General features: G+C 40.5%; 4 protein-coding genes across 8 annotated transcripts; 2 read left to right on the top strand and 2 right to left on the bottom strand.

Annotated features, from left to right (window-relative positions):
* Window positions 1–228: 228 nt before the first annotated feature.
* LOC128297216 (mucin-5AC) lies at window positions 229–9,083 on the bottom strand. Of its 4 annotated transcripts, XM_053032822.1 has the most exons (9): window positions 8,919–9,034; window positions 7,220–7,632; window positions 6,062–6,265; window positions 5,787–5,911; window positions 5,369–5,712; window positions 5,135–5,258; window positions 4,170–5,056; window positions 3,499–3,907; window positions 229–3,423 (listed from the first exon to the last, which is right to left on the bottom strand). In XM_053032822.1, the coding sequence occupies exons 2-9, from the start codon at window positions 7,339–7,341 to the stop codon at window positions 2,243–2,245; spliced, it is 3,396 nt and encodes a 1,131-aa protein (XP_052888782.1). In that variant the 5' UTR covers window positions 7,342–7,632; window positions 8,919–9,034; the 3' UTR covers window positions 229–2,242. The 4 variants fall into 4 exon arrangements, with proteins under 4 accessions (XP_052888782.1, XP_052888781.1, XP_052888778.1 ...); XM_053032821.1 differs by having other exon boundaries at window positions 229–3,907; window positions 9,024–9,083; XM_053032818.1 differs by having other exon boundaries at window positions 229–3,907.
* A 1,945-nt stretch (window positions 9,084–11,028) lies between these two features.
* LOC128310145 (uncharacterized) lies at window positions 11,029–13,177 on the top strand. 2 transcript variants are annotated; one of them, XM_053046710.1, is made up of 6 exons: window positions 11,029–11,303; window positions 11,527–11,655; window positions 11,798–12,032; window positions 12,185–12,298; window positions 12,406–12,658; window positions 12,739–13,177. In XM_053046710.1, exons 2-6 carry the CDS (start codon window positions 11,559–11,561, stop codon window positions 13,051–13,053), a joined length of 1,014 nt encoding a protein of 337 aa, XP_052902670.1. In that variant the 5' UTR covers window positions 11,029–11,303; window positions 11,527–11,558; the 3' UTR covers window positions 13,054–13,177. The 2 variants fall into 2 exon arrangements, with proteins under 2 accessions (XP_052902670.1, XP_052902669.1); XM_053046709.1 differs by having other exon boundaries at window positions 12,182–12,298.
* Window positions 13,012–13,863, bottom strand: LOC128310147 (huntingtin-interacting protein K). Its single transcript, XM_053046711.1, has 3 exons — window positions 13,594–13,863; window positions 13,407–13,514; window positions 13,012–13,344 (listed from the first exon to the last, which is right to left on the bottom strand). Exons 1-3 carry the CDS (start codon window positions 13,744–13,746, stop codon window positions 13,249–13,251), a joined length of 357 nt encoding a protein of 118 aa, XP_052902671.1. The 5' UTR covers window positions 13,747–13,863; the 3' UTR covers window positions 13,012–13,248.
* A 349-nt stretch (window positions 13,864–14,212) lies between these two features.
* Window positions 14,213–15,363, top strand: LOC128297993 (zinc finger protein 830). Its single transcript, XM_053033716.1, has 2 exons — window positions 14,213–14,398; window positions 14,487–15,363. Exons 1-2 carry the CDS (start codon window positions 14,262–14,264, stop codon window positions 15,352–15,354), a joined length of 1,005 nt encoding a protein of 334 aa, XP_052889676.1. The 5' UTR covers window positions 14,213–14,261; the 3' UTR covers window positions 15,355–15,363.
* Window positions 15,364–27,644: the final 12,281 nt, after the last annotated feature.

Raw genomic sequence — 27,644 nt, 5'->3', positions numbered from 1 at the left:
AAGGGAAAGTGAATGATGTAACTGTAGCATGTAAATTATACTGTTATCCAGACATGAACCACCAGACGAACTAAACAAAATCGGAAGCCTCTAAAAATATCACAAATTGTGAATTATCCACTATGAAAACATGATTGTTCACTACAATGATCATCCCCTCATCCGCCTCGTCATCACTCACTCACCGGTTTTGTTTTTCCAAATAAAAAAGAACACGTGAATGGCATTTCCGTAAGTATTTAATTTAATTAGATCTTCGAATTTCATTTTTGTTGTTTGTTCGCACATACTTGTTCAAATGATTATAAATGTCACTCGTAAAGTTTCGTTTTCCAGTTTCAGTAACGTTTTGTATAAGAACTTTTAAATTGCTTTCTATTTTTTCATGTTAAGATTTAAACATTCTTTTTTTTTGTTTTCATTAAGTCTTACATGTATAATTTTCACTGCAATACGCTGCAATATTTGCTAGATCCTTCGCTTGTAAGCCTTATCAATTTTGTTTTTCTCCTTACTGTTGTATAAAGATTCAGATTGGCATTTTACACCATTAGAAAAACGGGAATGTTACATAGAACAAGATGCATACAGAACACGCAAAACTTGTTAGGTTAGCTAAACGATGAATGAACTAAAACAAGTAATAAATATAATATTACCAACACGATACGATTTTGCATCCTGCTCGCACAATTTATCTGTGTAAGGTTTGGCTCGATTATTTCTCACTCTATTTGCTTGAGTCGGTTGAGTTTCTCTTGGTTCTATTACTGTGCCAACTTGCTGTTTGGGGTATTAGAGCCTAGCCACATATAAATAAAATAAAGCTTTGCAACAATTCCAACAATCAATAATAATTAATGCTGATCGAAAAGAAGTACTACATAATAAAACAATACACAAAACATAAATACCAACTTAGAAGACTGGATTTAAAATAAAACAAACAAACAAAAAACAAGCGTAAATATAATAAATCTTAACTGTTGATCTTCATATTGGTAAACAATACTTTCATTAGGAGCGGTATAATGTTAAGGTACGGTGAACATTAGGAAGCACGTATTATATGTACAATTGAACTGCATGTTTAGACAAATAGACATAGTAAAATACGCATAGTACTGATCCGGTACTAAAACTGTGCCATTATTTTACGGCAAACAGAAGTTTTTTTCAAAAACACACAAAAGAGCATTTTCCACAAAACAAAACCAGATTACTTTCTTCATTGTACACAAGTGCTAAGAAATGAAAAATTGAGATTATTAAGCCAATTTTAATAGGCTCAAGCACGACATTAAGCATTCGTTGTTGGGGCTTTGGGGGATTTTTTTGTTTGTTTGTTCGCCCTAAAGATTCTTCTCGTGGATTGTATATGTAAATCACATGAACGATCAGGATGTACTGCTTGTTGTGCAGTACGATGCTACCTTTTCTTTTCATTTCAATCTCTTCAATACGCGTACGAAGCTTGCTTCATTATTCCTCTTGTCCATATATGGTGGGATACTTACTAGGGATCTTTCCCGATCAGTCCAATGTATTAATTTAATAATCGTCGGTCGGTGTATAGTCTTACACATTTCATTTTCATTATTTCGTTTTATGCTGTCCAACAACTTGTTTTTGTTTCTATCGCTTTTGTTGTTGTTCTTTTTCGTATCTATCTATATTACCTTGGTTTAAAGTTGTGCAGAGCATTGTGCTGGTACAAGGATGGATTCCGATTTGTCTCATTTGCATAAACTACATCAATGTACGCAATATGCAGCCAACGGAGATTTCCACCACCAAGAACGATGTAACTGCAGTGAGACATTAAACGGAAATACAATACACAGGCTAACAAATTTCCCGGCTCAATTGTTGTTCTACAAACAGGCACAATACAGTGTGTTTGTTAGATGCAGTTGTTATAATTACAATGCAAAAAATAACAACAACCGTCGTTCAAGTGTGTTCATGATTTTAAACCTTAGAATGGAGTAAGTAATATCGTAATCGCAAACAAGCCCTGTTCTGCTCCGCAGCAACCAATGGCAAATGTTGCCGTCCAGTAGCGGCGAGCATTAGTCAATCGTTTCACATGTAACAAGCGGCCATAACAATTAGCTTTTTAAAAATATATATGTATATGTATATAAATAGATCAAAGCTGTATGTCAGAGATAAAATAATCACTTTTCAACGAATACGCGCTCAATGGGTCGGTTGAGGAGCAACGGATGGGGAAAATCATTTACACTTGAAAGTAATCACCTACAGCGGGTGCCATTCCATCGCTATCCGGTGTACCCATCGCTCTACGGACATTCGGGATCCCTGCCGGAGTTAACGTTTGCGTGCCCGGTGTCGGAGTTGCTGTATCAGAATCCGTAGTTAGTGAATCATTCGTTAATGATTTAGGTACACATTCTACACCGCCGCTAACGCTGCCTCCAGCTCCCCCAACACCCTCGTTGTGGAGCCTTTCGTAAGGATTTTCCTTTACATTGAGATATTTTACCGATTCATAGTTAGGGTCTGATTCACTCCCGGTGAGTGACTCGTAGTTGCTCGATATTCGACTTAGGCTGTTGTTGGTGGTTACCGTGGTGTTGGTGTTGCTGTTGTGCTTACTATATCCAATCAATTGATCCGGAGAGCTGGTACTGCCGTCACCATCGCCATCCGTTGACGAGGGAGTTGTGCGCGTTTCCGATATGCTGGAATATCCCGGTGATGATGAAAGCGTACCCATAACCGCCCCAGCACTAGTTCGATCGGCCTCCATAGGTGCGCCCACGCAACCGGGTGGACTGGCACCCAAACTTGAACCTCCCATTACGATTGCTGCCGATGGTGAAGGTAAAGTCAGCGTGCCGGACGCTGTATGAGGTATGCTAGAGTATATATCCGACTCGTCGTCTGGTTCCAGGTTGTTGTTAATATTTGGTTTGCGTTTTTTTGCTTCTTCTGTTATGCTTGCGTAATCGTGACCCGGTGGAGGATTTTTTCGCTCCGAAATCACGCTATAGCCAGGATCGTAGTCGTCCTTCTCTTTGATACTACTGTACCCGGGGGTACTGCTGTCTGTATCTTCATCCTCCGCTGCCCCAGCTCCTCCACTACGTGTTCCAAAATCCAAACGATTTCTTGCGCCGTTTTTCACTGTTGATTGAACTGTCTTTGCTGTGTCACGTATGCTACTGTAGCCATCACTGTCACGATTTGTGTCACCGGTACTTCCTCCTCTCAGCTTGTTGAAGTCAGCAGGATGAGTCGTACCTGCTGGTTTACTACCGGTCGGACGCAATATTTCGTAGTTTGGATCCGAGTCCGATTCTGTGCGATTTGAACCACGATTCAGCGTCTCGTATCCGGGGTCGTTGATGCTTCCACGCGTATCTGGCAAACTTTCGTACCCCGGTTCGGTGTCCGCTGTAAAAGATCGTTCATAATGCTCGTCAATACCGTGACATATTTCCAGCGAACCGAGAGACACTTTTTCAATACCTTGCGCTACTACCGCACGAAGTGGGTTTGATTCACCACTTACTAGCAAAACATTCGTTACTGTTGCTCCTCCACTTCCAGCAGTATGGTTGCGATGCAACTTCTGAATCTGCGCATAATCGGCTGATTTGCGTGCCGCTTCCATGCCACTCTTTACATTATCACCGGGAATAGTTTCATAGCCGGGATCCTTGCTTTGGCAATTACCGGTGCTATTACGTTGTGCTGCGATCAAATTTCTGCTTGGAGAACCTCCGTGCAGCGAGCCGCTACCGTTAAGCTGTGCCATATCCGAATCTGACAGCAACTGTTGCCTCAGATGCTGCGCATCAAGGGACCCATCTTTCCGCAGCGGTACGGGTGACGAATTTTGCGATGGTACTTTCGATAGTTTATTCTTTTTCATTACCTACGATAGAAAAACCGAAACGATTAGTATTGCTTCGGTTAACGAAAGTTGGTTAAAAGAGGACTACATAGTCATTAAATTTCACAGTATTGCGTCTAAGGAAATATGGATTTATGATAAATATTACTCTTACAATTTGGCATATAGTACTTAAATTTTAAATGTTAATGCATTATGGTATGTCTCTCACGACCATTTTAAGACGTTTGTTTTAACAATTTACAGACTTTAAAAATTTAAAAACATTTGTTGAGGAACATACCTTGGCGTACATTCCTTCCAAATCTTTAGACGGACTTTTCTTTTGTTTTCCACTAACTAAAGAACCGTTCGGTAGCATTGTACTGTCATTATCGGCACCAGGCTTGTTTCCAATGTTTTCTCTATTCGATGTGGCTGCACCAGCACCGCTACATTCGATCACAGAAGCAACAGAGTTCCGTCCGGAGGTTGCAGTCGTAGTACTCGATGATGCTACACTTCCGGACCCGATCATCGATTGATTCGAAGTGCTGAAGAAATTATTTGCCTGATGTTTTAATGTTTTTGGCGTTGGAGGTAATGGGCTGTTTGCCTGTCGTTTCTCTGGTTTCGGAGAGCCCAAATTTCCTACCGAGCTGGTGCAGCTCGAAGATGATGCCTGACGTGAATGCTGAACAAAGGTTTGTGCCCTTAAGCCTCCACCCTCGCCGGTAGCCGTAGATGGAACCAAATGTGATGGAAGTCCATGCATGTGCTCATCACCTGACGTTACCATGTTGCTATGATTGCTGAGCCGATTCGGAGCAGTGGAATTCGTTTTGTTGCTACTGGAACTAACCCCAGAATCAAGCGCATCATTCACGGTTGCATGTAGCGCCTGCACTGATGGTGGTTGTGGTCTGCTTGACGCACCCGTATTTATTTCCACCGACACGGTCATCGCATTGGGAGGTTGAATTTGGGCATACGTTTCCGATCCGCTGGTGTACAGATCGCCTTGATTACCAGGATCATCGATCGCGGCATACATTTCATCCGAATCGTCTGACACAGTAGCATAGTGCGAGTCGCCCAATATCTGTCTTCGTTTGGCTGTCGTTTGGTTCGGCATATTTTGTGGCATTAAATTTGCCAAAGGTTCTCGTACGCTTATGCTTGTGTAACCCTCTGGTCGTGGGAGGAATACGAACGTTCATTAGCATATGCTATAACACACCCTTGAATCCATCATAACACCATACTCACTTGAGGAATCTTGTGAATCTCCGCTAAAATGTTGTGAAGATGGTTGAACTATCGGAGGGGTCATGTATGGTAAGTCTTGACTAGCAGAAACACGTCCAGCGATCGCAGACGCAGCCGGAATATCCTGAAGAGAGAGCATATTATATGTTTTGTTAGCAAGTTAATACCGTTGTAGATCATTATTGCAATGCCAATAGTGAAGAAAATTTTGGCAGGCCCATCATAAAGGCTTACCACGGTTGAAGTTTCTCGATCTTCTATGTTTTGAGCAGATTCACGGCGAGAAATGGGGCTCATCAGCTCGTCATCATCATCGTCTTCGTCGTCATCATCATCGCCGTCCCGCGGCTTTGAACGATTCGCTGTCCCGGATGTTCCGCCGGTTCCTGCCTCAAATACAGTACTGCCGATTGCTGATCCGGGCTGCACTACTTGCGCATACGGATGTTCCATGCGACGTAATTTGTCATACGCATGGGGAGGTGATCTGACTCGAGCATAAGGAGAACTTATATCATCCGCCTGACTAATTGAACTGTGCTGAGAGACGCTGGTTTGTTTTTTCAAGCTAGCGGATGCTAAAAAAGAAAAAAAAACCGTTTATGCAAGAATAGCATTGTACTAGAATGTAATTATCAGCAAAATTACTTACGACTCCTCCCTTGCGGCAAGTCCTGGACTTTGTCTCCAACAGTAGCGTACAGTTCCGAATTATTATCACCCGCCGGTTCAGCTATTGGTATATCAGGCAAGCTTCGATGCGGAGCATTTGAAGTTCTACCATTGTTGTTTTGGAAAAGAGAATGAAATGAAAAACAAAACACATTATACCGTGAATCTCGATTCTGGAGATCATTTTACCGTCATTTGCTAGCGATGGTTCCTCTGAATGAAATTCCTAGATTAAAATAAGAAAATTTGACAAACCTCTTGCTGCTGCTTTCGGTATCAGAACCAAACCCACCGGCAACACTGGCTGGACGTAGATTCGATGCATTTGCCGTGTTTATTCCGGGTGCACCATTACCATTGTTCGCCTGCGCATTGATTGCACCGGTCGAACCCGAAGATAACAAAGTGTCCTCTGGATTTGTGAGTTTTACATTACCTTCTAGTCCAAGAAGATCATTTCTAAAATAATCGCGACGCAGCAGGAACAACAGCAGCAAAAATACGGTCGGGTGTATGGGGTTTTTTGAAAAAAGTTTGGTTGTGATCCCGACCATTCGTATGTTAAGGTCAGATGCAAGCACACGTAAATAATAATTCATAAACACACGCACACAACATCCAGCAAACATCAAACAGTGACAGAGAAAGAAAAAGAAAAAAAGAAAAAAAAACAATTGTGTACAAAGCTATTCCAATTAAGAATATAATGTTTTAATATAAGCAAAGCAATGCCATAACAGCAAAGCTTTTGCAAAAGACAAGATGGTGTCATGAGAAGTGAAAATAACGGCGAGGCGTTCTAATTTGTTTGCGTTAAATGTTCTAAGCAAATTTAGGTCTTTTTTGCGCTATCTACGAGTTATGTTTCTATTGCTAAGTGAGTTATAATATTGTACGGATGCCAATGACAGGTTGAGTTGAGTGAAGAGTAACAGTTAAAAGGTCATGACGGTAACGTTGACATAGCTTACACTATTGAGCTCAGTTACAATTATTGCAACCATGACTATGTCTCCATGATGATGTCATGCATGGATTTACATAAACACGATGAGTGGGCTAGAAATCTGGTAAATAATTTTTATATAAATTTCTCGTTTTACATACTAGACCCCAGAACACCATGAACTGCAACAGAATGATGATACATTCCCAGCACCTTTAACCTGTTCGCTTGCCGAAGTTTGTTTCTCTTTTGCTTTAAATTCAACCCATACTACCAAATACTACACATCATTTCACACACAGCTATGCAACTTGAAATGGAGAATTAATTTAATGACTTTGGTGATTTAATGATGTAAACATATGGATAATTACACCTAGGTTTACACTGTACATGCACGCCAGTTATCAAAGCAAACCACAATGACTAACTAATCGTATAAGCGTAAAGCGAAAAGAAACACTTACTTGATCTCTTGTTTACGTCGACAACAGAGGCAGGATAGTATAGTGGTGATCATGCTGACCATAACTACGGCCGAAATCGAATATAACCAGAATGCGTCATATCCCAACGTTTGGAGCAGCATTGTTGTGCCAGGCGATTAATTTACCGGCCCTGGGGTTTAGCGTCGCACATAAAACTGGAAACACTAAACAAGGCAGGAAAAAAATCCTTGGACGTTAATCTTGCGATCGAGACCCCCTAGTATGTGTGGGCCGAATGCGACGATCGCTCAGCTTTCTTCACCGACACAAGGTATTCAATGTTAACTTTTGCCTATTTTACGAACACTTGCATGTAGGCCAATGACTCAATTCAATATGATTCTGGATCGCACTTAAATCACGTACATTTTGTTTCATCTCTGCACGCATACCTGCATGGAGCATAAGATCAACAATTAAACAACTTACAATAGGAAGTGTAATACAACAAAATGCAAGCATAATCACTACTAATGGCTGTGGAGTACGGTGCACAATTCTCAACGCCAACTGCATACGGGACAACTGCTAGAAATGGGACACTTCGGAAACAGTACGCACGCACGATTACATTTTAAAGGTTTGTTCACTACATTTATCGTCCACGAAGTGAAAAGTTCTCCGTTCACAGTAATAATCACCGGTGAATGCATACTGCAGGCTTCCAGCCGGCCAGCTGTGTCGATTGCAGAAAACGTAAATGAAACACTGTTTGGTAAACATTTACTTTCGCACACACATCCACAGCCTCCTAGTAATACGACACAACACGCACAGCACAACTACCATCTCACGTTGCGGATTTCCTTCAGTACACGGTGTATGAACTTCCCACAGTTTTCACCGCATTCTCACTATGGAAAAGAAAAACAAACGATTTCTCCTTGCGACATCGTTCGCGGTTGCTCCACATCTCGCAGCCAGCTGGGCCTCTTTCTCTCACTCTTCCTTCCTATTTGGAAATGCATTAATGTTCCCTATGCGCGATATCGATAGTTGTGCTGTCGGACACGGATGTGGCGGGCAGGTGGGCGAGCTGGTTAGCGAGCGGCGGTCGAGTGGGCCGTGCACTTCCACCTGCTTCTCTATCGAAGCTAATCCACAAAGAGAAAGGTGCCGAAGCATTACGATAGCAATGTGAGCAAAGTTTGGAGAGATTTTTCTATCGGAGCAACAGCCGTCTTCCGATCGGCCCGTACAAACCGTGGACCATGCCTGTATTACTCTATGCGTACAAATCCGCGAGGTAACGCGGCACGGAGAGCATAGGCAACAACGCTGAAAACGGGAACAAACTAATGAAAGTCAGTGCAATGCTCTGGAATTCAAAGCGAAACAAAGCATATCCGATGAAATATTGGTTTCCAGTGGACTTCCATGGCAGCATCACAGAATACACACTGGTGTGTGCGTCGAAGGTCTCAATAATAACACAGCTTTCTTTGATTGTCTGTTCTAGGATACCGTAACACATACGCTTCACTGTAAACTATTAGCACGATACTATCGATGACTCAAACGAAAAACAATCTGAATCAATTGTAAATCATTGCTTTCACGCTTTACCTAAACACATCGTAGAGCCTCACTCCGCTACGCATACCACGATTCCTGCTGTTTTCTCTTCGAATCGCCGCACTTTGCATTACCATTTCATAGAAAAATCTTAAATAATCACCTATTTGCACCGTTCGTTCCCTTGACCCGTGGAATCTACGGCAGGGAAAGTCTATGCTACGCGTTACGGATTATCCCAGCACTTCGCGGAATCGAGAAAACATACTTTCCTTCGCTATGGTTACGGACGACGATCTTTTCGAAGCTTGTCATCAATCAAGTGTTGTTGAAAACCGTCGGTGTGCCTCGTGCTAGTTTTTTTCTGTATGGCCAGATTGAAACACAGGGTGGTCGAGCTACGAAGTGCACCATTCCGTCTAAACGAATTTATTGTCATCTGCACTTGACGTTTCATTCGATTTCGTTTGAATCTGCCCACATTTGATAAAGCATGGAACGTGCTGCACGTTTTTATATTTTTACCATTTTTTACTAGTTAATCTGTTTTCCTTTTTTGTCTTTATCAAAATTTTACTTAAATAATGTAGCCGGAGCGATCTATGTTTTTTTTTACTCCAGAGCATAATCATATCCGTTGTTATATGTTAATAGGACGACGAACTAAAATTTCTTGTTAGAATTATACATTTAGACGAAGACAGGACACAATTGCAATGGAGTCCTTTAAAAAACATAAGCCTTTTAAGAGAGACTATTAAAACTATTGTAAAAACGAATGGAGTTTTTAAAAACAAGACTCAATTGTTATCTCAAACATGCAACTGTTTGGACAGGCACGATAGGTAAAATCATGGAAATAGAAACAGTATAAGAATATTGTAGAATAACTCTTGTATGGAGGCTATTACGGACTTGACTTTCAAATTAAGTCATGTTTTGTCACATCATTGTTTTACTACAAATCCTACGCCTTCACGTGGTACGTCACGTGGTGGTCATGAGCATTCATTAAGTAAATGGCGGGAAAATGGAAATGAAGTCACAAATAGTTTCGACGTCAGTGCCGATTTAATATCGAGTCGTAGAGACTGGAACTTAAAAGCACTTTAAGGGATGGGTCTTTCGGTATAATTTTAATCACATTACCAGTCCACCGGTGTCTGGCGAGCCTAAATCGTTGTCATGCGGGATCAAAAATGAGTTTTCTCAATGTTGTACAAAGTTCATGTTTCAGAGACATATGAATGTGGCAACCAAGTAGTGATCGGATTCTATGTTGGTCCCTCAATATGTTCCAACGTTTAACAAGCTGGGTTGTCTTTGACTGCTCAGCAGGTCCATCTTATTCTAATCGTTGCTGTGCTCATGTAGACTGTTACTAAAAACGTGTTGGCAGTACCAATGTTCCCTACCATATTAAGGTCATGCCTGAAGCACTGGTCAATGGTTTTTGTGCACTCCTGTTGTGCATATCGGTTCTCAGCCAATGAATTCCTTGTAAAGCTAAGAGGTCCATGTTTGGATTGGCAAGAACAACAGCTTGTTGTTTAAAGGCTATTGTTGCCTATTTTCCTACTCTATGCAGAGTTCGTTGTAGGGGGTCCATAATAATCGTGCTCCTTATGGCGTAGCGTGAATAGGTTACCATTAAATTCGTTTCGAGAATGCCTTAATTTTTGTTTTAAGTCTGTAAAGATCCAGAGGCAAAATGACCGGCCCTGTTTAAACATCCCTCAATCAAGTGTGGGACCTTCAAGAGGTTTCAAACCCTACCCTAGTGTAGAGTGCAATAGTGTGAAATCTTCTAGAATATCTCGCGGTGCAACAAATGAATATGTTTTCCATTTTTGTCTAACAATTACTCGTACCGTGTAGTAATAGAAAGGAACGCCAATTTATTTTAAGTCATGGATGAGTTATTCAATCAGATACTTACTTTAAAAACAATTCTTCAAATGCAGTGTATGGTGTGGTAATATAATGTCAACATTTCCCTTATTATGTATTGAAACACTTCCTGCCAAACACCAAGCCATTGGGGCAATCCCGGAGATGGGGTAGATGTGGCTGGGGTACTTTATCGTCATTCAACGCTGGAAGAAACAGTGCGCCCCAACGTGTCTGTAGGTGCGGAAGAAAGGAGCCTGCTGATAAGCGACATGTTACTATCTTCACCCAAGATATTGATACTATGCCCCATCATCATCACTAACGTACACGAAAGGCGATAGCAACGTTAGCGCTTTTCGATAAACATTACTTCCCAGTTAGTCCACCGTTTCACCTCGTACGAGTTGTGTAGCATATTTGAGTCGGGGTTTTGAATTCCGACTTTACGTAGTTAGTGAGTTGCCTTGTTCCGTACTGTGCTCGTACTCGTCATAAAGGATCACGATCTATGGAAACGGTGGAAGTAAGCCGGTCTAAGTGTGAATCGTAGTGTACAATTGTAACCCTCTTGGTAGGCTCTATTTTGGATTGCAACCGATAATACTCGTTTCCATTACGTACGGTTGTGTACTATCTCTTTCAATCTGGAAACCAAGTACGTAATTATGATAAGAGACCCAGGGGCTAACGCAATACATCGATATGCCGGTGCAATTCACCGCAATTGTGCTCGTTTTATCGAAACTCGTATAGCTTTGATCGTGACCATCGCTCGATTACACTGCCGAATCTAACACTCTGTACACTGAACGTAACATTTTCCTGCTATTGTGAGTCGTTCTAATTTGTTCCCTTTACATCGATTACTATTGCCACAGAAAATGTTGATCTTGTTTACCAACAATCTGGAATGGGCAACACTAGGGTAGCACACTTGTGGCTGATTGTTTGTCTGGGGTGGCTTCCAGCTTTCCACTGCACAACCACTTCGAGCACGCTTCTCGCAGGTATGTGAACCATCGTACACGCAGCATGATTTGTTACCGTTCCTAACAAAGGCTCGACGGTTGCAAGTGTGTGGCGTTTGTCTTTTTCCTGTGTGCTATATTAATAATACTTTTATTGTACGTTTCCTTTGTCTGATCGCAGCGCTAACTGATACCTTTACTGAATGTGGCGGAACAACTTGCAATCCAGAAACTGAAGTGTGCAGGGAAGAGAGTTACTGCGAGTGTAAACCACACTTTGAAAATGTAGGATCATTCGAATGTTTGCCTTGTCCGGGCGAAGGACAGCACTGTCGGGGCTGCTGTATCAGCGATGCACTTACCTGTTATCGTGCCGTTTGCCAGAGATGTTCATTGGATAGTAATGGAAATTGCATGTAAGAATGGGATATCGGTGCGCTTTACCGTGGTTAGTGATGTGGTGGTTAGTGATCGGTTAATTTGTTGTATTTTTTGTGTGAATTGGGAGAGCACGCCACATCGACGGTGAACAGAATTTAATTCGTGCATTCATGTTCATTTGCAGCAGCCAGGAATCTTTGTTTTTCTTGACCGCTGCTCAAGTAGCGCTAGCCACCGCTATGGTACTTGGTGTGATTTCCCTAAGTTTTCTGCTGTACAAAACCCTTCGTAATCGTTTAAGGTATGAAAAAGGCCGCCTATTATTGTTTGCGAACAATTTTGCTTGTTTAATAACAATTGCGTAACATGTGCTTCAATAACCATCCTCTTGCAAACCTTTCTTTGCAGGCGCAATAATCAAGTACTTGAGAGCGAATTCCGCCAATCAGTAGTCAGTCGTGTATCGTTATCATCGATACAACAGCGCGTCATCAGGCGCTTACGAGATCGTCCGCCGAAATACGAAACGAGGCACAATTATGAGTACCAGCAGAGACAAACCGAACGGCAGACAAGTCAGCAAAGCACATCGACCGATAATATTGAGCAACGCAATGCTACACCAATCGATGGCCCGCCTCCCGCATACGATGGTGATACGGTATAGTGTCGCATGTGAATGCACATTTTTCAACTGTAAGATGATCACGTGTTATTATTATATTTAACCCATTTCATCAGGTTTCGTTAGCCGAAAATCCACCACCTTACACGCAAGAGCAATCCGATGTGCCCGTCGTAAGTGGCATTGCCGTCATCGATATTCCTTCGACTAACACAACTGAGCATTCACGATCTACCGATGGGACGAATGATCGCAGCTCGGGTAGCGTTCAGGGCATAACGAACCATGGATTCGAGCCAGACAAAGTTGTCACATCGCCGCCACAAATCATAAATCAGTCTCCAAGCAGCGAAGAAACTGATGAACGTTCCAAGGATGGGTGTTATGATATTCCCCTAGTCAGTAGCAATGATAAGACGGTCTACATGTAAGAAATACCCCTAACCGAGCCGATTTACTAACTCCGTTGGGGCTTTTTTACAGAAACGTTGTAAAGTATTATGATGCTAGTTACTTTTGATTTTATAAAAGGAATTACTTCCATCGAGGATTCAAGATACTCCGTGGTCCTTTTATTACCGTTTTCATCGATTCACACCAAAGGAACACTGATTGTTGGCAGTTTTCTAGTTTGTAAGGGCTTCCAAAGCAGCTACGACATCGCCCCGATGGACACGCAGAGTTTGCTCCGCTTTGCTTCGGGTAATCTCCATTTCACGGATCTACAGACATCCGAATGCAAAATTCATAAGCGTATTGTCAATTCATATCATGCATTACTCACTATTAGTTCTATGTCCTCCTTTTTGACGTGAACTTTCTGTAGTTCCCGTTCCATGGCAAGCTTTTCTTCATTTTCCTTGTTACGTTTATCTTCAAACAAATTTGCAGCCTGTGGAAAGGAACGAATAAAATGAGTGATTTAGAAGTTGCGGACAAGCGAAGTCCGGGCAAACAAACGATCGACTTACGTTGGAACACAAATTGTGCGATGTGATCTCCTTTTCCTCGGCGTAATCCGTCACTCGTTCCAAATCTGCCGCACCACCGTCGTGTTTGGAGGATTTCTTTTGTTTTTTGTCGGTCGCATCTTCTACACCGTTCACTGCTTCGGGGTCAGCCATTGCGTTCTGTTGTGGAAAAGTGCTTGAAAAACTGTGTAATGTAATGAAATCTCCCGGCGAAAGAACGAACGAAATCAGTCCGTAAACACGACAACCACACTTTCTCAGCTCTTTGACAGACAACTGGAACCGTCACAACATTGCAGCAAGGTGTGTACAAGGATGGAATTTCAAGAATTATTGTTTTTTCTGCACATATGAACTTAGGGCCAGAACAATTGTAAACTAGTCCAATCCAATAATTCTACATCATTTTTTATCTCTATGTTTGCTCAACAACGACTTCTTTATGAGAATCTATAATTATTGACCAAGGTTTATAGCCTTGGGGAAATAGCATTTTAGATGGAGATTTTTTATGCCGCTCACGTCAAACAACACAACCATGAGCGTATCTCTGTGCATTTCTACCGCTGCAAAGTTGTCAAACGTTGTTGATAAATAAACGCCAGTGACAATACGATCTTCGACGGTCTTGATTTTAAAAGTCCTGAATTAGTGGTAAAGTTCCAAAAATGTCTGCGGCTTTTAAGTTGTCCAAAAAGAAATACTCGCAGCAAGAACTGCGACGTATAATGAGCGAAACGAAGGCGTCGAAACAGCAGCAACAACCAGTCGGCGATTCGAACCGAATTGATTCACCGCTTGCAAAATATCCTTTTCCAAAGCTCATACATAAATACATACTAAATACGTGCTGCACGAAGTATATTCCTTAACTGATAACTTTATCTATATACGTATAATGATGCAGGACAGTTGATGTGCGTTCTTTGCCGATCGGTGGTACGATCTGCGGCTGTTTGGAAAGTACACCTTAACTCGAAACAGCACAAGGAAAACATTGAATTAGCCAAACGGCTCAAGGAAACTTCCGTAGAAAAGAGCAGTGAGCCTGCCAGACCCGCAGCACCATTGAAACGATCCGGCGATGCACAGGCTGGTGTTGACACAGTGCCTGTAAAAAAGATAAAAGGAATATTGAAGAATTCGGCACAGTCAAAAGTAATTCCGGACGAATTGCCGGACGACTTTTTTGATAGTTCTGCGGCAAACACTTCCACCACCGTACACTCCTCAATACGTAAGGATCTCGTCAACATTAAGTTACCCGAAAAACATCGTGAACAGCATGCCGAATCGATGGATTTGGACGAAGCGGCGATCATCGACGGGGGTGGATCGGGTTTAGTGCCAGACGAAGAAAAATTGCCAGAAGGATTTTTCGACGATCCCAAAATGGACGCAAAGGCTCGCAATCAGGAATACAAGGACCCGAACGATGAGGAGTGGGAAAAGTTTCAGAAAGAAATTAAGGAAGCAACAAATGTTTCGATGGCTATAATTAGCGAAGAACAAGAGGAATCTACCGCCGAAAGGCAAATAGCGGAGATAGATGAACAAATTCGCAATTGGTCCCGCGTGCTGGATTTGGAAAAGAAGAAGGAACAAGTTAAAACAATGAAGGGAGCCATATTTTCGGAAGGAGGAACGAATCTTTTGAGCAAACCGGGCCGAACAGCCGACGATGATGATCGCGACGATGACGATGATGAGGAAGAGTTTGATGAATTTTTAGATTGGAGAGCGAAAAAATCGTACAAATAGATCCAGGAAGTACATTGCAAAATAGAAATCAGTTTCTATTAAACGAAAGAATTTTGGAAACAGTACTGATAAGTAATACCGGTAAGTAATGCTGAAAAAAACTCCTAGTTTTTATGTATAATTCTAATATGACCGTGTTATTTGATAAACATTTCTTACCGCTAAAATGGTTTTAATACCGTAAAAAGAGCATTAGAAACAAACTTAAATTATTGCGAATGTATAGGGGACCTTCAGGTAAGTGGGGATTAAACTAGGACAAGACCGCCACGGGCTACCATAGCACGTGGAAATTAAATAAGTTATATAAAACATACACAAGTGGCGTAACGTAAGTCATCATTTTCAGCGATGCTACAAAAACAAACACTCGTTGTGTGGTTTTGTTAGTTTATGTAAAGTAAATAAGTTTCATTAAAAGATTTTAGGTTCTGTAAAGTGATACATCTTAGCTAGATTTTTCATTCATCGTGTTTTCTTTTGTTTTTTTTTTCATGTTCATAGTAGAGTTGTTGCTCTTATGTTAAGTATGGGCATGTTAGTCATCATCGTGTGCAGTTTGGATTTACAATGCGACTGCTGTTCCGTTTTCCTGTGCATTTCCGTGCAGCTTTGCCGTTAGCGTTATTCGTTGCTCACTTCACATTATCGCACGCGCTTTCTATGCCTTTAAGTTAGCTTCATTGCTTTCAGCATTAAGCCTTTCAGCTTATTAAGAGATCTGGTGTAGGTGTGTGTCTGCTTAGTGCTGATTAATGGTTTAACTTTCCTATATGCTGTGTGTACGCAAGGTTTTTTTTTGTTGTTGTTGCATATGTGTGAGGGTGGACACATTGTCGAGAGAGTTTATGTACGTTTTAATGCAAATGTTATGCACGTGCAATGTTGTAATAGTGTCGAATGTCGTGTTGCCCTTTCTTGGTACATACTGTCACAGACGAATATTTCCACCGCAGCCACTAGCTCTGATGAAATCGGAATAGAAAAGTAGAATTGAACCAGTTAGGAAAATAGAGTTTCTTATATCGTTCCTGCACGTCAGATTCCCGTTCGGAAAGATAGCACACACCTTGTATAATAAATAGGAGATAGGACAGTACGAGCGGGTGCTAGGAACAGCACCTTTAAAATAGTTCCCCAAAAATACATGTGTGATGGTAGGCATTTTGATTAAATGTCCAATACAATTTTATTTCTGGCTGCATCTACTAATGCCTAAGCTACTTGTTTGCCGGTGTTTGCTACATAAAAGAATGTAATTAAAAACCAATACTTAAACACGATTAGCGTTGTACACAGTTGTCGTCGTTTCATGATTATTTCACTAATGTTTTTTTGTTGTTGTTTTACGTTTAGGTTGATCTGACTCTACTATCACTCTACGACTACAATCCATCTAAATAGTACTGAAACAACACTATTGGCTACGCTGCGTTGTTGTAAATGAGAATTGTCCGAAGGATTTACCTTTGCGCGCCTGTGAGACAAAACTAACAATACTTGCGAATTCCTTTACGATATGCTACACAATCAACTGCTACACAAACCGTGCATAAAATCAGAATTCACTTCTGGCTCATGGTGGAAACCAGCCAAATCCTTTCCATGCAAAACGCGAGCTAGCTTTTGAAATTCTTCCCCAAATTTCAAATTACCGGGCGTTTTAGCGACCTTTTTCCATCAAGAAACGCACATGATCTTTGACGTTCGTTATCCACATGAGGCCAGTGTATTGTGCATCAAAAGTTAGCAAAAACACATACACGCACTCGGCGATCGTAAACAAGCGGCAAATTGGAGCAGCAGTTTAAATTCTACATTGATCTTCTGGTACCGTTGGTCTCATTTTGGCTAGTTCTAAAGTTACGTAGTTCAGGAACTGCTTACTTGTCTAGCCGCATAGGTTTTACGTTCGGTTGTTTATTTCACTCGTAAATTATTCGCTTGCTATTCTAAACTCTACCGGTTATCTCCTATTTACTACTACTGGTTTGCTATACATCATTCCGTTTTTTGGTTTCGCTAGTTCAAGTGTCTGTTTTGTATTCGTCCTTCTTCATCCAGCACATGATGCAAACTGCTCCGAACGTTGTTTACTTGTTCTCTTGCACAGGATGTACGTGGCAAAAAAGTGGCTGCGCCGTGTCGAAATGCATGCGACACAATTCTTCAACTAACATACTGGGTTTTCAGTGGTGTTCGCACCTTGCTGCTTGCTCAGAAAGTGTTTCTAGTGGATGTTGCATTAAGTTCTGATGCTAACGTAATCTATCTGTCCCCAGCAAGAGCGATGCAGATACGGGCGCGCCACTTGTTGCATTGAGATATAAGTTGAATTTAAACATCCTCCAAAATCTATCCATCTACGACAGTTATTCTAATGTGCTGGTTTTGTTAGATTCTAAGCCTGCGATTTCATCTTATTTTTTTGTAGTTGTATTACATATGTTTTGCCTATGCCCAACTGCTTCACTACCCTCGTGTTACCGTTGTCGCTTCTTTGCTTGAAGTGTGCGCATTCATTTTAACTACGTTACTTATATTTCTTAATGCAGTAAGAGTAGATCAAGAGATAGATTTTGTTTATGTATAACTTATACGGTGTTTGTATATATATATACTTCAATATATTTTGTTTTGTATAAAGCCTTGTCCTATTAATTGTAAGTTTCTACTCTTCTCACCTTTTCTCTCATACATGTATGTATAAGTATATCTCGAGAAAATTATGTCAAGTACATTTTGATTATTTTTCATTGTTTACTTTTAATTTTGTTTGGATCTGACTGCAGGCAAAGGGCTTTTGGAGCATCACGCTGCGTATGATGCGTATGCTGGTTGACGAGAATGTATGACGCGGAAACATGGTACTGCCCGATGTATAGTTGGCTGTACGCCCACCCAATATCATCACCTGTACGTGCGTAAGGACGATGCATATTAATTGTTTCACTGTTGCAACAGTTACTATAAGAGAATGGCTTGTATTAGTGTACTCGGATCTACGTTCATTCTAATCGATTTGTCCGATTATTTCTCACGATTCATGCTTGGTTGTACATGTACCTTTTGACTTTTCTTTGTTTCATTCAGTTAAAGCTTTGGAATATATTAGATTTTTTTACGGTAAGCTCATGCATGCCGCTACGATTTAGATAGGTTATATGGAAATATAGTACTCTACTCGGTAAGGTGTATTCAATATTACGGAAGGATACGTTTTTTTTTGTATTGTGGGCCAATAATTAGTTTCCCGATGTTTACTACACAACGGTCACTGTTTTGATCTATTGCATTTACTCCTTACTTCTTGTGATTTGGCATGTGCGGTTCCTTGGGATGTTTGTTGCACGTTTGGTGTAACCATCGAGAGTAAAAAATAGGCAGCATATACTCCGAATATTTTTCCTAAAATCTTCCCCTATTTTACGAAAAATATTCAAGAGATTATACATCTGTGACTGCAAGGTGTGCGGTGTTTATGAGTAAATAAATGTTTGTTTCTCCAAGGATACCGCAACAATATCCAGGCAATAATAGTGAGAGATGTTATTTTTAAAACATTTTCCGATTTTATTGTTTTTTTTTGGTTGTTGTTTTTTTTTGTCATATATTAATTTCATTTGGCAGCGCATTGCTTGTAAAATTGTATTGTGTGTGTACGCTTAGTTGCTTTAGGGAAATGATATTAAAAAGGTTAGGAATTCGCTACATTCTGCTGACTGAATACTCATCATCAGTTCGTGTGATAGAATTATATGGGTGTGTTTGTTGTTTTTTTTTTTTAAGTTTTTCAATATTTTTTTAATGTTTTTTGGACTTTTTAGGTTTGTTTTGATTTGACTTTGATTACGATTTTAGCATCTACTGCCTAAGCTAACGAAACGAAAGTTCTAAGCAAACGTTCGTTCCGCTTATATCACATGCAAGTTATGGTTTGTAGTTGTTTCTAGAATTCGGTTACACTCTAATCCGGCCAATATTTGCCAGTCGTACGCAGCAGCAGCTAGTACAGAAATGGGGTTGACTTCGCGTTCCTTTTCGTGAATCGCATGAGTTTTCGTTTGTTCCACAAATTCGGTACCATCCCTGCTATCCATGCAGATCGGAGCCGGGATAAGTGGTGGTGCGGAACAGCAAAGCACGTTTAGCGTTAAATGACGTTATTCGATGTAAAATGTATTTTTGCGACAGCCAAATGCACATTCAAGTAGATAAATAATCCACAGTTAACCGACAAGCGATGAGAATGTGGATTGAACATGATTGCATAGTATGGTGTTAGGTGAAACAAACTTAAACTTTAAGCTATACTTATATCACTACACAACGTTCTAGAAACGTTTCGCTATTGGTGAGAAAGCGTTTCTTTATATCCTTTTTAAAGCATTCGATGGTGAGTAGTGTAATCTCAACACTGATGCTCGATACTGAACATGTACAAATGTTAAATGCCATTTTGTAGGAGCAAATATTATATCTCAAAGAGTTTTTTTTTCAGCTGAGTAGTTATTTCAACCTTACCTAGTATATATTTATGTGTAGTAATATTTCGTTCGCTAATCAAACATTTTATCAGTTTTGTTCATCTCCTTCTCTCTCTCTCTCTCTCTCTCTCTCTCTCTCTCTCTCTCTCTCGCTCTTTCATTTTCATTCTCTTTCTTTTCCACTTTCTCTCTATCACTCTCTCTCTCCCTCTCTGGGCTGATCACATATGCGCTAGATCGGTTCATCATTTAGTATCCACACAGAAACGGCTATCGATCATCGAATCGTTTATAGTTAAACCGCATTTACTCCGATTTAGCATCGAGCAAGCGGTCGCGTAGTAGTCGTGCGACTTGTTTCGTATTATGTTGCTATCTCATGTAATTCTTTACGACTTTTGTTTTTGTTCACTTTATCTCTCTTTCTTTTTATCACGGATGGTTTTGTATGTAGCACGGCAAACTATTCCCCCCTCTCTCGTGATCATGATATTTGTTCGACATCCTTCTTCATCACTCTTCGATTGTCTTATGTAGGTGCAATCCTACACGTGTTTGTTAATTTTATCAACATTCCCTCTTGTTTTGTCATAATTGCGTGTTGAACGAAAGCTTCAAATGCACATTTGCAATGGTAAACTACAGAGAGATTTTCCTTCAACTTTGTCTTTCAATTTGCAATATTTTTTTGTGTTTTTTTTTGTTTTATGAAATGTCTTTTTCGTGTTTGCTTGAAGCACCGACAGATGAGCGGTAGAAAAACAGAACCAAATGATAGAAATAATGCAGTACCTTTCAGCGCCATTCTGCTAGTAGTTTCAAACAATGCGCCATAGTTAGATTTCTGTTTCCACGTCATTTATCATTTCGTTGGACATGTTCTTGGGCTCTTTTTCGTTACCACTAGAACTATTCACATTTTTCCGTTTCACAGCAGCTAAATATGTCACGTAGCAAATATCGACTAGGACTAGATAGTTTAAGAAAAATTCATACTTTTTGCACAAGTACTTGGTTTTGTGCACAATCGTTTGCGGTTGCTGCAGTTTGCTACGCGTAAATGTTCATTGTGCTTCTACTGTTTTGGGCTCTTTCGTGAAACTCATCTGCATCGATTAATGGTCCCTATAGAATGGTGAGTTATCGGAAGCCGGATGGTTCACACAGTACAGTATTAAAATCATACGTTGTGCATTTTCCATTGTGCTTTGTTTTTTGCGGCGCAGTTGATAAATGTGTGTGGAAAGTAAGCTTCACAGTTAAAGGCAAACTGAAAATGCGCTAACAAAACAGTTATCCGTTACAGTTTTGGCGCTTCTCCGCGGTCTGATTTGCTTACACAGGCCTTGCTCACGTGCTTTAGCCTATGTCTTAATTTCCGCAATCTCCACTGTGACACTCTCGTTCGGGTGCGCTGTACCGTTGTCCTTTGAATGGTGATTTGCACTACGGTTGGACTTGGTGGAAGTTGCTGATGCATTACTGCTTCCGCGAGATCCTCGTCGTGAGCCTGTTTGATGTTGTGGATCGTGTGAGTGTGTGTGTGTGTGCATGTGTGTTGGAGTGATATAGAAAAGAATATTGGTATGTCATTGTATAGCTTTAAATAGTTCAGAATACATTAGAACACGAACCATCAAGTACAATAGTTAGATTAACGAATTACGTGTTTAATTTAGGTAACTGATGATAGGGGAGATTCTATTGTTCTCTAAGTAGAACATAATAGTAAATATTAACGGTACTACAACATACTTCAAAATGAGTGGAAAATAGAATGTTCAATGGGAATAGCAGAAGGGCATTTTGAATAGACTTCATCATTTTATCGAATTTCACAAAGAGGTATACATTTAAATTCGATAGCATACAAATCGCAGATAGATTGTTGTACATCGACAGCCTGGAAACGGTACCAAGAGTCAAGACTCGTTACCAAGATAGACTAAAAAACACATAGCACAACAATGAACAACAGCATGACAGACGAACGTTGTTACGACGGTCCAATTAAGGCAGCTTAAATTGGAATGTTTTGGAAAGGCCAAATGAAGATTGATAGCTTTGTCGGGCATGCAAATAAACCATAAGCTGTGTTTTGTTTCATCTAACGTATAGTGTGACTTACGATACAGTGTGATTTTGTTCAATGCCGAAATTGAACCAAACTACCGAGCTCAGACATTAACTATCCGAGTTCAGAGATTAGCTAGAAAGTGTTAGTTACAACAAAACTCAACATTGAAAGCATGAATAGCGATAATAGGTAACATAACTAAAAGATTCAGTATTCCAATTGCAAGAATAGAGATACTTGTTCTAGCAACATTACTTGAGAGCTGTTAATGCAAATTAATACCTACTGAGTGAGCAGTTTGCTTTATTTATTATCTGGGCAGATGCGTTAAAGCTGTTCTGTTTCTGTTATCTTATTTAAACCCGCGACCTGTACTGCTGTTTAAGGGGCGAACATCGAAAAGTGCTGATACATCAGCATGGGCGAAGAAGTCATCCGGTTAGAAGTAAACCGGCGATCAATGATCGATGGTCGATCGACGGTTGAGTGATTAGCGTGTTACATGAAGTTCATCCCTCCGCAATCCTGTCCACAATGCTTAGCATTACTTGAGCAAAAGGTAGCAACCGAAGCAACTTATTGTTTTACTTGTGGCAAAGTGTCCGGTGCCGGTGCCGCATGATCTTGCTGGTGGCTCTTTTTGCCATGTGAATGTGTCTCTGCGAAAAGTAGGACGAGTGATAGAAGATTGGGGGTTTTGTGTTTGCAGTTTTGAGTTGAACAAGCTTCAGCAATTAGAATTATTGTTTTACTATATATTTTACATCGTTTCATTGCATATAGATAGCATTCCTTGCCTTACACTGAGGTACTGTACGGTTTGCTTTACTATACTTATATTTCCACCTCATGTAGCGGATACAGACTGCCTGCACAGATGTAATAGAAAGTGGTAGGAAAAGATAAACATAGAGAAGATAGAAAGAGAGAAAGAGAGAGAAAGAAAGAAAAGAGAGAAAAGAGAGAAAATACAAGCAAGAAAGAATAGAACGTTGCTAAACGGAAAATAAAAAACAAAGAAGTAACCATTTTGCTGAAGAATAACAGTATTAGTGTTGGGTGAATCTGATTCAGGTCCACGAATCTGCATGAAAGACTCTGAATCTATATTCCGAACATTCATCATTGCCCAAATAAGTTTAAATCGGAATGAAATCAAGGTTTTACGCATTGCTTTTTCACCTTCTGAAACAAGGTTTTCTAAGCTGATTAAAGGACATAATTCCGTATTTCGGTATTGTTCTTATGTACAACTACTTTTGTACAACTACCAAAATAAAGCTCTCAATAACGCTCAGGTCATAGCGAACCCGAAAGTAATTATTAACGGAAAAACGTTATGGAAAAGCTATCTGAAATTCATGTAAAGTAGCAGCAAATTCAGTATGAAACCAACCAACAGCATCCACCAAGGTCTGATTGCGTCGGTTGCCACAGTGAAGTTCCAACGGATGTGAGCTTTTTGTTACAAAAGCATCGAGAGATCTCCTTTCTAAGGAAATGGTCTAAATGATTCTAACGACCAAATGTAAAGTCCTATTTTGACATGACGAAGTAATCCAAGTACCATCCTAATTATAATTCTTGGATGGCATAGACTCGCTTATAATTGCGAGGGTGACTCGGGTTTGGAATGCATTCCAACCTTAGAAATTTATGTTTGTTACGAATTATAAATTAGAATATTTGCCATTAAAAATAAAGTCAACACAATTCCAACGCAATTGAATGTTAGCAGTACTTGAGGTTATTTTATTACTAAAAAAAAATCTTGTTTCAGAAACAGAACTAGTAAAAAATGCGTAACATTATGATTTCTTAGTGATTCACGAATCTTTGAGGGTTCATCAATGGGGGTACATGAATGTTTTGAAAGTCGACTCAGCCATGAGAGTCGATCGCGGTTAAATTGTAGCTATAATATGTAAATTAATCTTCTCAAAACATTTATTAGATACAACACTAAACAGAACGGTTGCGATCAACAAAAAAACAAACAGAATACAGTGTATTACATGGCGTTATGTACGTATTATCGAGTAAAGTGAAACATATGCGTGTGGTTCAATGTTGGAAATTTGTCAAGCTCTTATGTGAAGCATATAGCACTATTTGCGTTTTGTAGTATGCAAAGCATTAGCATGTTTGAATGTTAAAAATTTGGAATGAACATGAGCAGAACGAGTTCAATTTCGTCCCTTTTTTCAAAAGCGATTGAGAGCTATGTGTTTTTTAGCCAATCAGAGTCGAAGTGGCAGATCATTTCAAATTGCTTACATTAGATACCGATTTAGACAGCTTTACGGTTACGATAATGCTATGTTACACGCCGTTCGATACTATTCAATATCTAAGACTATGTCATTTTGGTGCGACTGATAAGGCCGAGACTGAATATCTAGAGCAGCAGTGTCTAGAATTATCAAGAGCGCTATCTAGAATGTATAAGCATTTTGTGCGATGTGTCATTCATGCCGAACGAAAGAATCAATTAGTCGAAATAAAACCATTAACGATAAATTTAGCTGCTAGTAGTGTTTGCACACATTTGGGTTGAAATGTACGCACAGTCTGGTACTCCTGAAAAGAAATTACTAGATCACCAGTGTCGATTTCTTGTTACAAGTTGCACGGTAAGATGGAGTACAATCAGAGCACAATTTATTCTCTGCTTGTTTGGTTGGAAGTTGTGAGCGCTATAGCAGTTTAACATCACTCGAACTTTATCAGTTGTTGAGATGATTTGTTTTTTTTTTTAATTTAAACCATTTATTAAAACTTAATCTTTATTATCGATCTTTAGCGTGTGAAGCGAATGGGAAAATCCATAATTAACGATCAACAATTGAAATTCAACAACAACCATGAAAAACAAAAACAAATATAAAAAGACACAAAGTTAGAAGAACAGTTCGATAGTGGCAGGAAACGACAGATGAGGAAAGAGAAGGGCAGCGAAAAGAGCATAAGGCAACGACGACTCTAGGAACCAGGAACGAGAGTAACGTTAACTACGTCCAAGCAGAGATTATTGATTATGGACGGGACATCGGGACCGGATTCCCATATACAGACCTATCTTACCTATCGAAGCATTCGGCGAATGTGGTCGCAGCGAGGCCATGCTGGGCTGACGGGACGGTAACCGCACGGACATGCGTGATCCTCGTCGTTCCTGGCCGTGCAGCAGTTTGTTGTCGCGTAGAAGCGATACATTCATCAGGCGTGGATTCGGTGTATTGAAGATCGTACGGTTTTCGCGCCAACGTGCCCTATACAGACGGAGTCGGGTAAATCAATAAAAAAAAGTATTAATAAGATGAAGGAAGCGTGCATTACATAAGTCGTTGAGGAAAAAAAAGTAAAATCTCTTCAATTTATTCATTCATTCAGAGAATTCATTAATTACTCAAGAATGTTAAATCATTCTTGAAGGATAGCAAACACTGTACAATCAACCGACGAACTGGCCAACCAGAGCAACACGTTGCACAATGTTGTTACCGAGTTTCGTTACTGGATGGTCTTAAAGGATGGTTTATTGCAGTTCTTAGCAATACATTGCTTTCCGTTATGAAATTGAGTTCGTCCTCCGCGTGCGTTTGCATCACCCCCTTGGTAGCAAATCAACATGACAGCGGTGCGGTGCTTATCAGTAAGAGACTTGCTGGCACCAGAGGCAGAAAGATAACATTGTACAATGCGCGACAAACGTGGCCATCGGAGAGAATGCTTTCCAGTTGAACTTAGAGCCTGGTGCTAAACGGTTTGTGCTAGCTGCATTGTTTGTGGCGGTAAGTGTTTCTGTAGTCGGATAATGTACGTACGATGCCGCAAAATGGAGCAATCCTCAACCCCATTAATCATGGCTTGCTACACAACATCTTCCGGCGGTGCGTTTTTCGCCGTTGCTATGAAACTGCATTGTTCATAGTGAGATTTTGCGAACCGCGCGCTCTCTCTTGGTCAAGTTTGGAGAAAACCCGAGAGCAGAGAGTTTCGAGAGCGCAGCGAAACTGTCATTGACAGCTGTTTTTTCGTCTACTTGTTGTGTGCATACGTGTGCGCGAATGCGTGTGTGTGCGTGTGTTTCATTGTTTGCCATTCATTCATAATCTAGCCGCGGTCGTGGATGGTTCTGCTGCAGGTATGTTTCGGTAACTGTATCGTGGAATAAACTAAACAAAAAGGCAAAAAGAGGTGGTGATTGTTATGTGTAACTAACGCTGTACTCTCGTGCTGATAAAGTAGAGCGACGTTGTTCGGTGTAAAGCAACGACGTGCGAGTGTGCGTACCGAATGCGACAAGGAAAACAAACGGAATGTTCGCTTCATCGATCAATCAAGGGTGATTGAACGCGCCAGGGTGTGTTTATACCGAACACTTCGGATTCAGCGGAAGTGTATGATCGAGCCACCGTTACTTGCATGCCGTAGGAATTCCAACGGACCTTCCTATGGTTGATGTTACGTTTTAGGGCACTCGGCATCAATGGAAGTCAGACAGAATCTCAGCAAGCAAGCAAAAGTCATAAGATTCTTCCTGACAGTAGACCGCGAAGAGTGTGCTGTTAAGAGTTCCCGCAACAGACGCTAAATAAGTGCGGTGCTAAAAGTTTACGGTGTATTGATTGAGCATTGTTTGTGATTAGCCTTCGACCCGAACGGAATTGGACTTTTTTCCTATTGCTTACGAAAAATGGTAAGCCTTAGTTAAAACCACGGTCACCGTACGTTTTAACAGGCCACATTGATTTGCTTCCCAATGTCGGAACAAAACAAGTTATTTTTAGTGTACGCATTTGTTTTGACCACTGAACGGTGATGCTAAGTGCGCGAATGTTTAGGGTACGACTGGTTTGAAGCCCAGCCATTGTTAAAAATTCTATTGTGTAGCTAAATAACCCAAACTAACATATTAGCGCGATCCCGTTAGCACAACGCGTTGGAATTTGGCAAAGTGCGATGGAAAAGAACCTCAATGCAATGAAATATCGTCTGTAATGAAGAAAATGTGTTTAAAGTCTGTGGTCTAAAACATCCTCGACGTAAAACTGCTGGGCATTTCTCCGGTAAACTCAACCGTGAGTGTTTTACACTGGCAAAACCGGTTCCTGATTCGCATCGATGTGGCGGCCTCCACAACGGTTTCATTTTGATGTCAAACATAATGAGGGATGTGGAATCAGTGGAGCGAAATGATTAGTTTGGTCAGCCCCATTGAATATACCTCTACAATGTACTCTGCCCATAGATGGGAGCAGCAGTCTGTAACCGTTTTTATGATCCATTTTGTGGATCTGTTTATACAATTTTGACTGCAGCTGGTGGAAAATGACGTACATATTTCAATTGTTTGAAACAGTAGATAGAACAAACTACCGCAATGGTTTGAAGTTTATGGAAGAATTGGTTAATATTCAGTTTTTCCAAACCTACCAAACACATACAGGTGGCCTTCGGGGAGTCGGCAACGATCGTGGAGCAGATGCAGAACGCTAGGCTGTGTATTATAATTTGCAGGGTATTTTTAAATGCTGCTTTTGTAAGCAAATTGATAACTTCTGTTCCATTATCACTTCTACTATATTTTTCTTATACTTTGATGTTTTTTTTCTTCTAGATCACGTTGAAACGTGCAGCACCGATTACGGAATCAGTTTGATTATATCTCTTGTATGCTCTTGCGTATCCTACTCGATGGGATGTCATTTGTGGCTGATGAC

This window comes from Anopheles moucheti, chromosome 2 (assembly GCF_943734755.1).
Source record: "Anopheles moucheti chromosome 2, idAnoMoucSN_F20_07, whole genome shotgun sequence".
NCBI classification, from domain to species: domain Eukaryota; kingdom Metazoa; phylum Arthropoda; class Insecta; order Diptera; family Culicidae; genus Anopheles; species Anopheles moucheti.
Note: the sequence above shows the minus strand (reverse complement) of the source record. Positions and strands in the feature narration are given on the sequence as shown.

Bases quoted from the DNA above. Each gene is read 5' to 3' on its own strand.
- LOC128297216 (XM_053032821.1), bottom strand. From the start codon at position 7,341: ATGCTGCTCCAAACGTTGGGATATGACGCATTCTGGTTATATTCGATT. The intron at 6,266-7,219 runs GTAAGTGTTTCT...CGATTATTTTAG, and splicing joins CGACGTAAACAAGAGATCAA to AAATGATCTTCTTGGACTAG. The intron at 5,713-5,786 runs GTAAGTAATTTT...TTTCTTTTTTAG, and splicing joins CTTGCCGCAAGGGAGGAGTC to CATCCGCTAGCTTGAAAAAA.
- LOC128310145 (XM_053046709.1), top strand. From the start codon at position 11,559: ATGGGCAACACTAGGGTAGCACACTTGTGGCTGATTGTTTGTCTGGGG. The intron at 11,656-11,797 runs GTATGTGAACCA...GTCTGATCGCAG, and splicing joins TTCGAGCACGCTTCTCGCAG to CGCTAACTGATACCTTTACT. The intron at 12,033-12,181 runs GTAAGAATGGGA...GTTCATTTGCAG, and splicing joins GATAGTAATGGAAATTGCAT to CAGCCAGGAATCTTTGTTTT.
- LOC128310147 (XM_053046711.1), bottom strand. From the start codon at position 13,746: ATGGCTGACCCCGAAGCAGTGAACGGTGTAGAAGATGCGACCGACAAA. The intron at 13,515-13,593 runs GTAAGTCGATCG...TCCTTTCCACAG, and splicing joins CGCACAATTTGTGTTCCAAC to GCTGCAAATTTGTTTGAAGA. The intron at 13,345-13,406 runs GTGAGTAATGCA...GGATGTCTGTAG, and splicing joins AGGAGGACATAGAACTAATA to ATCCGTGAAATGGAGATTAC.
- LOC128297993 (XM_053033716.1), top strand. From the start codon at position 14,262: ATGTCTGCGGCTTTTAAGTTGTCCAAAAAGAAATACTCGCAGCAAGAA. The intron at 14,399-14,486 runs ATATCCTTTTCC...TTATCTATATAC, and splicing joins ATTGATTCACCGCTTGCAAA to GTATAATGATGCAGGACAGT.